General features: G+C 36.5%; 1 protein-coding gene across 3 annotated transcripts in view; it reads left to right on the top strand.

Annotated features, from left to right (window-relative positions):
- Positions 1-13,990, top strand: part of Kmo (kynurenine 3-monooxygenase) — a 33,760-nt gene that overhangs the window by 19,116 nt on the left and 654 nt on the right. For 2 of the 3 annotated variants that reach the window (XM_090340188.1, XM_090340191.1), the window contains 7 exons: positions 1,330-1,401; positions 2,278-2,399; positions 8,044-8,191; positions 10,190-10,247; positions 10,758-10,840; positions 12,564-12,665; positions 12,754-12,813. In XM_090340188.1, coding sequence (XP_090196314.1) covers positions 1,330-1,401; positions 2,278-2,399; positions 8,044-8,191; positions 10,190-10,247; positions 10,758-10,840; positions 12,564-12,665; positions 12,754-12,813 — 645 coding nt within the window. The remainder of the gene's footprint in view (positions 1-1,329; positions 1,402-2,277; positions 2,400-8,043; positions 8,192-10,189; positions 10,248-10,757; positions 10,841-12,563; positions 12,666-12,753; positions 12,814-13,990) is intronic. The other variant, XM_090340189.1, reaches the window with a different exon arrangement.

Here is a 13,990-nt window from a genome sequence, read left to right on the forward strand (position 1 = left end):
GTAACTGAACTTTATTGTAAATGTGATGCATAGAGTGGTTATAGTTACATAAGTAAGGTAACATTGCTACCCCTTCCCTCAGTTTTCTTCCACTTTATCTCCCACCCGACTCTGCCTCCCCACAAAGTTGTAAAGTTCGTTTCCAAAATATTGTCCTGTGAGTATCGCTGTTGCATTGATTCATCCTTTGTCCTTTGTCACACCATTTTGTTGTCCCCTCTTCCCGACATCAGATAAAGATATACAAGATATATACAAGGTATCCAAATCAAGAGCAACGACAATAGGGGATAAAACAAAGAAGGGAAAAATGAAGGAAAAAAGAATAATCTCACACTGTACATTTAAAAGTGTTGTTTCCATATCCTGGAGTTCATTTCAATTAGCATCATCTTATATGGTCATATACACATAGCTATTGAGCTATTATGATCCTCTGCTAGGACTATCTAGACATATACTAATTATTACAAATGGAGGAAGCCATGAAGTTGATGTTTCTTTGGGTCTGGCTTACTTCACTTAATATGATTTTTTTCAAGTCTTTCCATTTTTAACTTGTCTTCTGAGGACCTGGAATAAAAAACACACCTATAGTTGAGTTCCTACTTCTTTTATTTTATTTTTTATCATTGGGGAATGTTTAGAGGGGTTACAGTTACATTTGTCAGGTAGTGGGTATCTTACTTCTTGAGTGTTAAAGACAGAACTCAATGTATTTTGTTTGGTACCAGTCCTGGAGCTTGAACTCAGGGTCTTGGTGCTATCCTTGAGCTTCCTTTGCCACTTGACTCACAGTTGTACTTCCGGCTTTTCTGGTAGCTTAGCAAAAATAACAGTCTCTCCGACTTTCCTATCTGGGCTGCCTTCAAACAGATTCTCAGATCTCAGCCTCCTGAGTAGCTAGGATTATAGGTGTAAAACATTGGCACCTGACTAGAACTCAAATATATATATATATATATATATTTTTTTTTTTTTGGTCAGTTGTGGAGCTTGAACTCTGGGCCTGGGTGCTTCAGCGCAAGACTACCACTCTACCACTGGAGCCACAGCTCCACTTTCAGTTTTCTGGTGGTTAATTGAAGATAAGAGTTTCACAGACTTTTAATGCCCTGGCTCGCTTCGAACTGTGATCCTCAGATCTCAACCTCCTAATTAGCTGGGATTACAGGCATGAGCCACTGGCACTCAACTCAAATGTATTTTTAAAGATAATTTCAATTTTGTGAAGCAACACATGATACTTTTTTAAATTACTAGGAACAATAAAAAGCAGAAAGATGTGTTGTATTAATGCAGTAATCAAACGTATATTTTTTTCTACAGTATGCTATGGAACCTAATTATCTACATATATGGCCTAGAAATACCTTTATGATGATTGCGCTTCCTAACATGGTAATGTAGACTTTCTTATTAACTAATTGTGAATCTATAATGAATGTTTTTCATGTGTTTTTCTAAATTATTAAAATTGTAATTATAAAGGTGATGTGCAGAGTGGTTATATAGTTCCATAAGTCAGGTAATGAGTATATTATTTTGGATAATGTCTATCCACAAGTTGCAGTTAACTTTCAACATAGTATGAATATTCATTTATTCTCCCTTGATGAGTTTTTTGTTTTATATACCCAATTGCTATCTTCATTATTTAATTTATTCAGTGATTATATTTTTGTGACTTTAGATTACTGAGAATAAATTAGTCCAATTATTTGCTTCAGTAATTGGAAATTCAATCATTTACTTCAGATTTAACTTACTTGGGTAATTAATAGGAGTTTATACATAGAGGTGCCTGCTATATTTCCCCAGTAAAGCTACCGAGATGTAAACTTTATATACAAGGCAATATCTCAATTCTTTAAGGTCTATAGAACACTGGAATATATATTACACAGAAAAAGCATAGTGTAGTTTTTCTTTAATCAAACCTGACATTTATTTCTTTGTTTTCTCATGTAGCTTTAGCCATCTGTTCTCTTGTTAGTCTTGTTGTTGCTATCTGTCTTGCAATCCTACAGATGCTGTTTTAGATGAAAGAAAAAGTAAATCAACCAACCTCTTAGCCACTAACTAGAGCAGTGTTTGCTAGATGAAAATAAAGAGCTCCCGGGGCAGAAGTTCTGTGAAAGCCACAGTGCTTTTCCTGTCTACTTAGATGTCCTCTCTGGGGGTTCAGGACCAAGCAAGAAGCCTGGTGATTTGGTAGTCCACTCCTAGTACCACCATCACTGGCCCATTTTCTCTCTCACCCTGTTTTCCTCACAGGAAAAATCATTCACGTGCACTTTGTTCATGCCCTTTGAGGAGTTTGAGAAACTTAGGACCAGCGGTGATGTGCTTCATTTCTTCCGCAAGTACTTTCCTGATTCCATCCCTTTAATTGGAGAGTAAGTTTCAACATGGGTAATTCCATCTTTCATTTCATTGATTGGTGTTATTTTCAAGTTCAAATAATAGCTATGCAACTTATGTCTCAGTTTGGGTTAACCATGTAGAGTCTCCCAACATCCTGGACAGAAACCTTCCAAAGCCTAAGTGGAGAGTTTCTCTGTAGTGAGCAAATATTCTGAGACCAGTCATGTCATGGGAAGTTTCCCCTAGAAATGAAAGCCACTAATTTCTCTTATCCCAAGAGTTGCACAGCTCTCTTTGACACAGCAGAACTATCCAGGAGCCTCAAGCCTCATACTTATCCCTTACTAACCACATCAGCTATAATCATTTTTTAAATTTATTTTATTGTTGGGTGTTGTACAGAGCAGTTACAGTTACATTCATCAGGTGGTAGGTAAAGTACTTCTTGAACATTGTTACCCCTTCCCATGTGTTTCTCCCACTTTCCCTCCCTCCACCCTTCCCACTAACTTGTTTTTCCCTTCCCTTTCCTTTTCCAAATAAACAAATAGCCGTACAATAAAATACCAGGTACCACATTCTGATACAGTAACTATATGAGATAAACCCTAAGGAGCAAACAACACTCACAATGATAAAGCTCTTGGTTCCATATCCTGGTGTTCATTTTGCTTAGCCTCATCCTATATGGATACATGTACATAGATTTTGAGCTATTATGATCCTCTGTTAGGAAAATTCTAAATGTATACTAATCATTACAAATGAAGGAAACCATAGAGCCTATGTTTCTCTGGGCCTGGCTAGCTTCATTTAATATGATTTCTTTCAAGTCTTTCCATTTCCTTACAAATGGGGCAATGCCATTCTTTTCGATGGCAGCATAGAACTCCATGGTGTAAATAGACCAGACCTTCATGATCCATTCATCTACTGAGGGGCATCTGAGTTATTCTCTATCCTCTTGAGCTCTCCATGGTAAAATGCTGATGCATAATAAGCCCTACTTCAGATGGTTGCTGTGAGGATGAGTGAGATCATGCCTCTAACTCATTCAGCCAGGAAAGGACCTGTACTGGCAAAGTTGTGCAAAGCTCATGGCTAATCATATTCAATGTCTGGCTTCTGACCTCCTCTGTGCTCGCCCATGCCAACATCACTGTCCTTGTGGGCCCTGCCATGCTTTTTCATGTACTGAGGCTCTGTTCCTACTGACTCTGTGCACCCCTCACCCAGAGACCCTGCCCACCTGCTATTCCAGCACAGGGCTGGAGGTAATGGCTTGTCTATATTGTATATTCTATAACAAAAATACTATTAAACAGGGTGGTTTATATGTCAAAGAAACTCACTTCTCAGTTTCTGAGGCTGACAAGTCCACAAGGCAGGCCAGCAGGTTTTGTGTCCTGTGTGCCTGACTCACAAAAGATTCCTCTTTCCTGTGAGGGATTTCCCCATAGTTCCTTTTTTTCATACATTTTTATTGTAATTATTAGAAGGGTTACATTATATTTGCCAGATAGAAGGTGTATTAATTCACATACATTGATACCATTTCTCATGTCTTGGTCCCCATTTCCCTCCCCCCCACCCCTCATCTTATTTTCCCCCCTTCCCTATTCAATTTCAAATAACCAAATACAAATATATCCAATATATCAGATAACAAAGTGAGATACTGTAACAATGTGAGATAACCAAGGGACAGCAAAAGAGATGAGAGATAACATAGTACATTAAGGACAACAATCATTCATTATATGGCTTTTGCTTCTATATCCTGGAGGTCCTTTCATTTAGCGTCATATTATGTGGCCTTATGTATCTAGGATTTTCTCTATTGCAAATCTCTGCTAGGAGAGACCAAGGTTTCTACTGATTATGACAAATGAGGGAAACCATTGAACCTATGTTCCTTTGAGTCTGGCTTAATTCACTTAATATGATTTTTTCTAAGTCTTTCCATTTCCTAACAAATGGAGTGATGTCGTTCTTTCTGACAGCAGCATAGAATTCCATTGTGTAAAAATACCACATCAACTGAGGGACATCTGGGTTGGTTCCATATATTTGCTATGGTAAATAGTGCTGCAATGAACATTGTTGTGCTAGTGGATTTAGTATGTCCTTGTTTCTGGATGATTGGGTAAATGCCTAGTAGTGGAATTGCTGGGTCATAGGGGAGCTCTATGTTTAGTCTTCTGAGGAACTGCCATACTGCTTTCCATAGTGGTTGAACGAGTTTGCACTCCTACCAACAGTGTAGTAGTGATCCCTCCTGGCCACATCCCCTCCAGCATCTGTTGTTATTAGATTTCTTGATCCTGGCCATTCTAACTGGAATGAGGTGGAATCTTAGAGTTGTTTTGATTTGCATTTCTTTTATGACCAGAGATGTTGAGCATTTCTTCATGTGTCTATAGGCCATTTTTGTTTCTTCTTCAGAGAAGACTCTCTTTAAGCCTTTGGCCCATCTTTTAATGGGATGGTTGTTACTTTGGAGATTAGTTTTAGAGTGATTCAATTTTTTGAGCTGTTGATATATTTTAGATATGAGGCCTTTGTCCGTTGTGTGGTTAGTGAAGATCTTCTCCCACTCTGTAGGCTTCCTAACTAATTTACTAGCTATGTCCTTTGCCATACAGAAGCTCTGCAGTTTAATGCAGTCCCACTTATCCAGCCTTTCTCTGATTTGTTGTGATTCTTGGTCCTTATTAAGAAAGTTTCAACCTGTGCCAAGGAGGCCTAGTGTGTCTCCTATTCCTTCTTGTAAAGTTTTCAGTGTGTCAGCTTTTACCTCCAGGTCTTTGATCCATTTGGAGTTAATTCTAGTGCAGGGTGACAAAGAAGGATCCAACTTCAGTTTTCTACAGGTGCTTAACCAGTTCTGCCAGCACAACTTGTTGAAGAGGCTGTCTTTCTTCCATTCTATTTTTTTGGCTCCCTTGTCAAAGATTAGGTGGCCATAGGTATGTGGTTTAATATCTGATCTGGGTCCTCAGTTCTATTCCATTGGTCTTCAGGCCTGTTCTTATGCCAGTACCAAGCTGTTTTGATGATAATAGCTCTGTAATAGAGTCTAAAGTTTGGAATTGAAATTCCTCCTGCACTGTTCTTTCTGCTAAGAAGTGTTTTTGCTATACGGGGTCTATTATTCCATATGAAATTTTGGACTGCCTCTTCTATTTCTTTAAAGAATGACATTGGGATACTGATGAGTATTGTGTTGTTTTGTAGATAGTCCTTGGCAAGATTGTCATTTTAACACTGTTGATTCTTCCAATCCAGGAGCATGGGAGATTTTTCCATTTCCTCAGTTCTGCTTTAATTTCCTTTTTCAGGGTTTTAAAGTTTAGTTCCTTTTATAAATGTAGTAATCTCATTTCATAAGGGCCCCAATTCATGACTGAATCATCTCCTAAATTCTCATCTCTAAATATCACTTTAATAATTCATATCTCAACATAGAAATATTAGCAGAGTATACACATTCAAGTGTACAGCAGAACAGGAGGTTTGTTTGTTTTATTTTGTGACAGGATGCCCCTGTAGAGACCACATTAATCTCAAATTCTTGATCTTCCTGGCTCCATTCACAGGTGTGCAACAGCCATTCCTGGTTTATAGGAAGGCCTTTCTTTCTTTTTTCTTTCTTTCTTTCCTTTCTTTCTTTCTTTCTTTCTTTCTTTAAAAGATTTTTAATGGAATCTACCTTTTGCACAAGAGGTATTTCATTGTAATATTTCTACACATACTTACAAAATGCTCCCTAAAACTCACCATCAGTCATTCTCCCTCATTCCTTCTCCTCATTCCTTAAGACAATTGCAACAATCTCAGTTTTAATTACTTCAACCACATTCACCCTCATTCATCCTTTTTGTTGTTTCTCTCTCCTCCTGTTGGTATTTATTTTTCAGTGAAGTCAGTTTTACTTTCTTGCCATCCTATCTTCATGATTTTCTAGTGTATATTAATTTTAAAAAGAGATTTTCCTATGATACTTCATATGTACATATATTATACTTTATTCATATTGACTTTCTCTATTGCTCTCTTTTCTATCTTTTCCACTTGCCTAAGCACTTCAATATAATTCAATATAATTCACTCTATAATTTTCTTTTCCTTTCTTTTTTTACCTTCATCACCAAGAAGTCCTAGAGTTACAGTCATGTCCTCTCTCCCCCCCCTCTCTCTCTCTCTCCTCTCTTTCTCTCTCTGTATATGTATGTGTGTAAATATTGGTCTCTATAACTGTATCTATTTCTATGTCTGTCTATAATTATATATATATATATAAAACACATAGCTTTTAGGTCTATATTCCACAAATAAGTGAAAATACAAGACATTTGTTTTTTTGAACTTAGCTTATCTCACTCCACATCATGACCTCCAAAAGCACAAGATTTTAACCCTACTTCTCTCCAATATTTGCTTGAGTCTCACCTTTAAAATGGTGTCAAAATATCTGCCTTTTAGAGTGGTTATGCAAATTAAACAAGTTAATCATATAAAAGGAAAATCACATTGTTGGCTCATAGCAATATTTCCTTTTATGAAAAATTATTCAGTTTATATTGATCTGTTTATTTACCCACAACTGAAATTTAGTTTTTGTGTATTTTAAAAATTGTTCCCTGACTACTTCTTGCCTCTATAACCATACTTAAGATTCTTGTGGGTGTGTATTGTTCCATAAAGCTCCTGTAAAGTGTTTAAAAAATGGTGGAATTTTTTTGGTGGGCAGTAGTTGGAGATTAAACTCGGGTTTGGGCACTGTCCTTGGGCTTTCTCAAGGCTAGCACTCTACCACTTGATCCATAGTGTCACTTCTGGATTTTTCTATATATGGGGTATCAAGGAATCTAACCCAGGGCTTCGTGCATGCTAGGTGAGCATTCTACCACTAGGCCACACTCTTAACCCCGTTATTTGTTTTTTATTATATTCACCATATTGAATGATAATGCTCATTAATGTATTCCTCTAGGCCAAGTAAAATTTTATCCCCTTCAACCAACGTAGTCCAAAATATCCAGTAGTAATTTGATTACTATTTTTTTCCTCAGTCATGGGCTTGAACTCTGGGCCTGGGCATTTTCCCTGAGCTCTTCAGTTCAAGGCTACTTCTCTACCTCTTAAGCCACAACATCACTTCCACCCTTCTAGTGGACAATTGGAGATAAGAGTCCCATGGACTTTCATGCCCGGGCTGGCTTTGAACCTCGATCCTCAGATCTCAGCCTTTGAGTACTATTATTCATCTCGAAATACACAAGTATTCCTATTAATTAAACTTGGGTTTGTTGTAGTCTAATCAAATGCACAATAGTATTTGTTCAATATTTGTCAAGAAACCTACAATATACCAATTTGTGTTTGTAAATTCCACACCAATGTTTTCATGACAAGACATAACTATTTCATATTATTTGCTAACTTTGTCTTTGGGGGATGTGACTGACATTTTTACAAACTAAGAAAGTGATTAGAACAGTAGAAGTTTAGCACTAGAACTAGTAAGAACTTCAACTTTCCCTGTCTTGTTTAGTCCTGGCATTCCTATACATTGTTCAGGAAAATCCTGTGGTAACAAAGTCAATAAATCTGAAGGAGCTCAGCAGTACTTACAACCCAATACAACATCTTCACCTTCTGTTTCCTCTGAAGAAAAGCCCTGATGCAAGACTTCTTTCTGTTGCCTGCCCAGCCCATGATATCCGTAAAGTGTTCTTCTTTCCACTTAAAGTCACACTGTGTGCTGATGGGAGACGCAGCTCATGCCATCGTTCCATTTTTTGGACAAGGAATGAATGCGGTGAGTTATTTTCTGGTGGGAAGTTTCTAAACTATTTCCAGGCCCATATTAACTAACAAGGCTCAAATAAAACAATCCTCATATGATCTGAAGAATACTTCAACTCAACATTCATTCCAATTGCTTAGCTGGATTGACAGCCAGCTATATATAGATAGGTTGTGAAAACCTGATCCAATAATACCATGTAGAAAAATTCATAAAGTATGATAAAATTTTCTGTTTAGTTGGAAAAGTTATCAAAGCTTGAAATTCAGAAAGCTGGCTATTAGCCATTCAAGACTAATTTGAAAATAGACTTTTCTAGAGAGTATTTATAAATACACTAACTTCAAAGAAAAGAAAGACTTCTAAGTTATCTATTTCTTTTCCACTTGTTATTTCTAAAAGAAAGGGAAATATCCAACTGTGAAACTGATTAGATGATGAATATTACTACCTGCATGGGGATTTTACGATCATGGGTAGAAAGAAGTTTCAGAAAGAAAACTAGTACTCAAATACTAGACATTAATTTCAAAAATGTTAAATTTTTCTTAATAATTGTGAATCTATTCAATCAGATTTTCCACAAAGCAGCAATGTGTTTTTACATAATAATGCAAATGCAGTGCATAAGATGGAAAATGTAAAACCAAGCAAAGTATCTCCTACTACTTACAAGGCACAGAACAGGAAGACTGAAAGTTTGAAGCCAGCAGCAAGGTTCTATTTCAACAATCAAATAAAATCAAATACATGATTTCACTCAAAGTTGAAGATATCATTGTAATCTAGTGGGAAAGAGCCCAAGATTGACAGTAAAATGCTGTGGCTCCAGGACTTGCCACACAGAATGTTCTTCACAACTTATTTTTTATTTTTCCATATGGAAAACAAGACTTTAATAAGGCATATCTCAAATGTTTAGGGGAGAATAAATGAATAAAAATATGGTATTTTTATTTCTTAAAAATCTACTGTTATTTATTTGGCAAATACATTTACTTTTGTCAGATGTACACTTTATAATCAATATAAAACATTTTATATTTTTATATTTTCTCTAAAACTATACTTTGAATTACTAGAAAGCGGGAAAATATAGCTTCCAGTTTTCTCACACAGGAATTCAGTGGGGATAGCACTTAACATACCTTCTGTGGAGTTCTTAATTTATCCTATCATTACATTGTTCTAAATAAGAATCTTTTCCATTTTTTATATGATCATGTTGTTCAAATGATCTAGCCTACTAAATGCTGGTATTGCAGGTTTGAAGCATCACAGCAGCTAAATATAAATCTCAAATCCCTGAATAATTTAAACACAATTCTGAAGTTCATGGTAGAAATACGCAATTGTTTGGGTTTTTAAAAAATATACCTCTTGAGCCACATTTTCATTTTGGAGGTTTGTGTGGTTAATTGGAGGTAAGATCTCAAGGACTTTCCTTTCTGGGCTGGCTTCAAACTGTAATCCTCAGATCTCAGCTTCCCAAGTAGCTAGGATTATAGGTGTGATCCACCAGCACGTATCTAAAATCACTGTTTTTCAATTGGAATGCATTTTTTAGTATGGGGGAGTTCATTGTGACATATCCATTTATATACACAGAGTACACTTCGAACAAATTCACCCCTTTCATCAAATTCCCATTGCTTTCCTCCTTCCTCCCCCTTTTCTAATAGAGTTTTGTTGGATTTATGTTGTTTTTATAATATTGTAATAGTGTATAGTATTGTGATATTCATCACCATTAATGTTTATTCTTCTTAAATCCTGACAATCACAACATGGTCAACTTGCAAATCATTGTAAATATTGTAAATATGAATTTACCAGAAACAACACCATCAAAGGGCAGCTGATGGTCTTTACAATAACTCCAAAGCAGGTGGAAGCCCAGTTGATGTGTTCTGTTTGAAGATAAAGGCCCATTCATTATAGTTTTGCTCCTGTCTAGAAAACTGCGTTATTTCTAGTTGATAATTTTCCCCTTTTCCCCACTTGTTTCAGGGCTTTGAAGACTGCTTGGTATTTGATGAATTAATGGATAGATTCAATAATGATTTTAGTAAGTAAAGTATCTCACTTGGGTCTAGGCTAGCCTTACTGATTAATATGAATTGGTTTTTTATCCTCTGTGATCACATTCACACATTTCCTACCTGGGATTATCATAAACTTTGTATTAACAGACAGACATGGAACCCATGTCAAACATTGAGCACCCAGAGAGGGAACTGTCCATTATTTAACATTTGTTTTTGAATGTTATATTAGTTAACTTTCCATTATATAAATGGTATTTCTAACAAGTGGAAGAGTTTGGTTGTTCGCTTGTTATTCATTTGTCAAGTATTTTATTTCTCCTATGAAGCAGTTTATGATTTTAAATATGAAGAAGTCATGGAACCTGCATTCTAGGCCTTCGCCATGTAACAAGAAATGGGAGTTTAAGTATATAAAGAGAGTAGTTCAAGGAAGGAAGTGAGCACAGTTGAGAGTACCTATGGATCTACAGAGAATCTGCAGGATGATGTACATTGCTGTAAGAGCATGTGTTATTTAATTTGGTTTCTAGGTATGTGCCTTCCTGAATTCTCAAGATTTAGGATTCCAGATGACCACGCAATTTCAGACTTATCCATGTATAATTACGTAGAGGTAAGGAAAGTTTGACTCTATTCTTTGAAATCCTTCACTTGCACATGTGCAACTCTTTTTTTCTCTCTTTCTTCACTCAGCCTCATCTCCCGCATGCTGCATAAGAGTAGGTGTGGATAAGAGTACACACACAGGGCTGGGAGTGGTAGAGTGCTTGCCTAGCATACACAAAGACCTGGGTTCGATTCCTCGGTACCAAATATATAGAAAATAGCAGGAAGTGGTGCTGTGACTCAAGTGGTAGTGCCATAGCTTTGAGAAAACCCAAGGACAGTGCTCAGGCCCTGAGTTCAAGCACACACACACACACACACACACACACACACACAGGCAGGGTGTTCTGATTATGTTGCTACGGATAATAACCACTCCTCTCTAACACACATTATTTCAATCTTTATTTATGAGACATTTAAGACTAAACAGAAATGACAAAATGTTTAATTACAAGTTCATATCTTAAACATTTAGAGGAATAAATGAAAATATACTAATACATCCTCAAATACAATGTTGTCTTATCCCTAAATTATCTTTTCGGTTGTGTTAACATAAAATATAATCATAAAATAATTACTAAAATATTACAAAATATAAGTATTTAGAAATTCCCTTCTTGAATACTTGTTTGTTAAACATGTCACTTGAAATATGATGTAAAAATCAATGTTAATAAATTCTTTAAGTAAAAAATATTAAATTACTTTTCCACTGTTCCCATTTAACTTGCATATTTAAAGACACATGAAATATTATCCCTTGAAATCTCATGTGCTTAAAATAATGCATAATTCTAAAGAAATTTTTAGTCTAAAAAATTGTATGTTAATTTCATTTTGAACCAGTCATATGAAAAGATCACAAGTAGTTGTGATTATAGTTTTATAAATAAGGGAATGAAAAAAATCTTCAAGTTAGAGGTGAGAATTTAGGAGGCTGAAGCAGGAGTATCATGGATTTTGGCTGTCCCAAACAAAAATATACAGGTTAAACATTTAAGGGAAAGTCACTTTTTCACTTTTCCCAAAGATAGAAATAAAATGGTCATTAGTTTGAGTGGATTGTGTCACACATGGTGAGAGAAGTTCTAGAAGAGAATGGAAGACGTTGTTGCTGTATATTATCCCAATCATTAAAAACAAGGCAGGGAGTGGGGGGAGGGCAATGGGGACAAAAACATGAGAAGGGGTATCAATGTGTGAAAAGTAATGCACCTTCTATCTGGCAAATATAATTGTAATCCCTATATACATTACCTCGGTAATAAAAAAATAAAATAAAAACAAGGCAGCTATAACACAATATATATCTTGATAAGGAGTATTAGATTGAGACATATGTGCTTTAAAAAAATCCCTTATTGTCATAAACAGTATTATAAACCAGCCAGGAAGCAACAGAAAGCAAGTCTAATGTTTGACCTCACACATCATCTATAAAGCTGGATAAACACAATCTTTGGGGAAATAGAGCTCTTCTGCTGGTCACTGACCAAAGCAGTTTCTGCTGGCAAGTCTTGTGTTGATCATTGTACTTTTTAAAGTAAAATCCTAAACTACTGAAATGTCTTTAAAGGAATTAAAGTGACTATTATGGAAGTGGTGGGTTTGCCTACTTAATGTACAACATCGTGATGAGGGGAATGAAGAGTAATGATTAGTTGTTGGAAGGAAATAAGGGGGACTTGATTCGGGTATGTTTAAAGACTTTGCCATTGTTGCAGATGCGATCCCATGTCAACTCCCCGTGGTTCATTTTTCGAAAAAATGTAGAGAGATTTCTTCATGCTATTATGCCGTCTACCTTTATTCCTCTCTACACAATGGTAAGGTCTGGATTTAGGACTTCACATTGTTTGAAATGCTTGATTAGTTATTCAAGAATACACAGATTTGTCTTACATATCCTGACAGGTCACTTTTTCCAGAATAAGATACCACGAAGCAGTGCAGCGCTGGCATTGGCAAAACAAGGTTAGACAATTTCTTTCTTTAAAAAAAGGAATGTTGGGGCCAGGAGTTTGGCCTAGTGGTAGGGTACTTGCCTAGCATGCATGAAGACCCGGGTCCAATTCCTTGGCACCACACACATAGAAAAACAAAAAGTGAGAAATGGTGATGCGGCTCCAGTGGTAGAGCTCTAGCCTTGAGAAAGTCCAAGGATATTGCTCAAGCCCTGAGCTCAAGCTCAGAACTGGCAAAAAAAAGTGGGGGGGGGGGAATGTTACACTAATAAAATAAAAATATGATGTCGTGTAGTGTTGTAGTGTTGAGGTCATATTTGTTTTATGAGAACACAGAAATGACAGAGGAAAAAAAAAACAAATGTTTGCCATCCAAACAAAAAAAACCTCTTTTGTGTACAGAAGACCGAGGGAATATTGAGTAACACTATGCAGAAGGGTGTGAGGGGCGGGGGAGGAATCTTCTGAATTGGAGAGATTGAAAAGGAAGCTGATATTATTTATCTCAGCTCCTTATTTTTAGAAAGTGGTCCATTCTTGACACTGCTTTGTGCAATTTTTTTTTTTGCCAGTCCAGGGGCTTGAAATTCAGGGCCTGAGCACTGTCCTTGGGCTTTCTCAATTGAGCTCTACCACTTGAGCCATAGCACCACTTCCGGCTTTAATTCTGTATATGTAGTACCAAGGAATTGAACCCTGGCTTTTGTTCATGCTAAGTAAACACTCTTACCACTCAGCCAAACTCCAGGCCCTCGTATAATATTTTTATTGGTTTAATTTATTTAAAAAACTCAAACAGAACTGAATGACCAATTCCAATGCAAATACTATCTGATTCCCAAGCAATGCAATGGGCAATTAATCAAAACACCAATAAGTGGGATTCTGATTCCTGATTATCTAATTTAAGATTGCAACTCCTTTCATTCATTTAACAATAGACTGAATTCATGGATACTGAACATAATGATTGAGCAAGATTCATAAGTAATTCTGCACATGGCTCAGGGCTATTAGGAAAGATGGATAATGATGGTGGTTGGGGATGCACGGCTCCTGGGGAGACAGGGAGTTGGTTTAGACAAGTGAAGCCTGAAGCAATGCCAGCAAAAGGCTTCAATGGAAAGAAGAAAATTCAGTCAACTGAAACTCAGCACACAGGTGAGAGAAGCAGAGGGGAGGTTGGA

The sequence above is a fragment of the Megascapheus bottae genome, chromosome 10, assembly GCF_031878675.1.
Source record: "Megascapheus bottae isolate mThoBot1 chromosome 10, mThoBot2.hap1, whole genome shotgun sequence".
NCBI classification, from domain to species: Eukaryota; Metazoa; Chordata; class Mammalia; order Rodentia; family Geomyidae; genus Megascapheus; species Megascapheus bottae.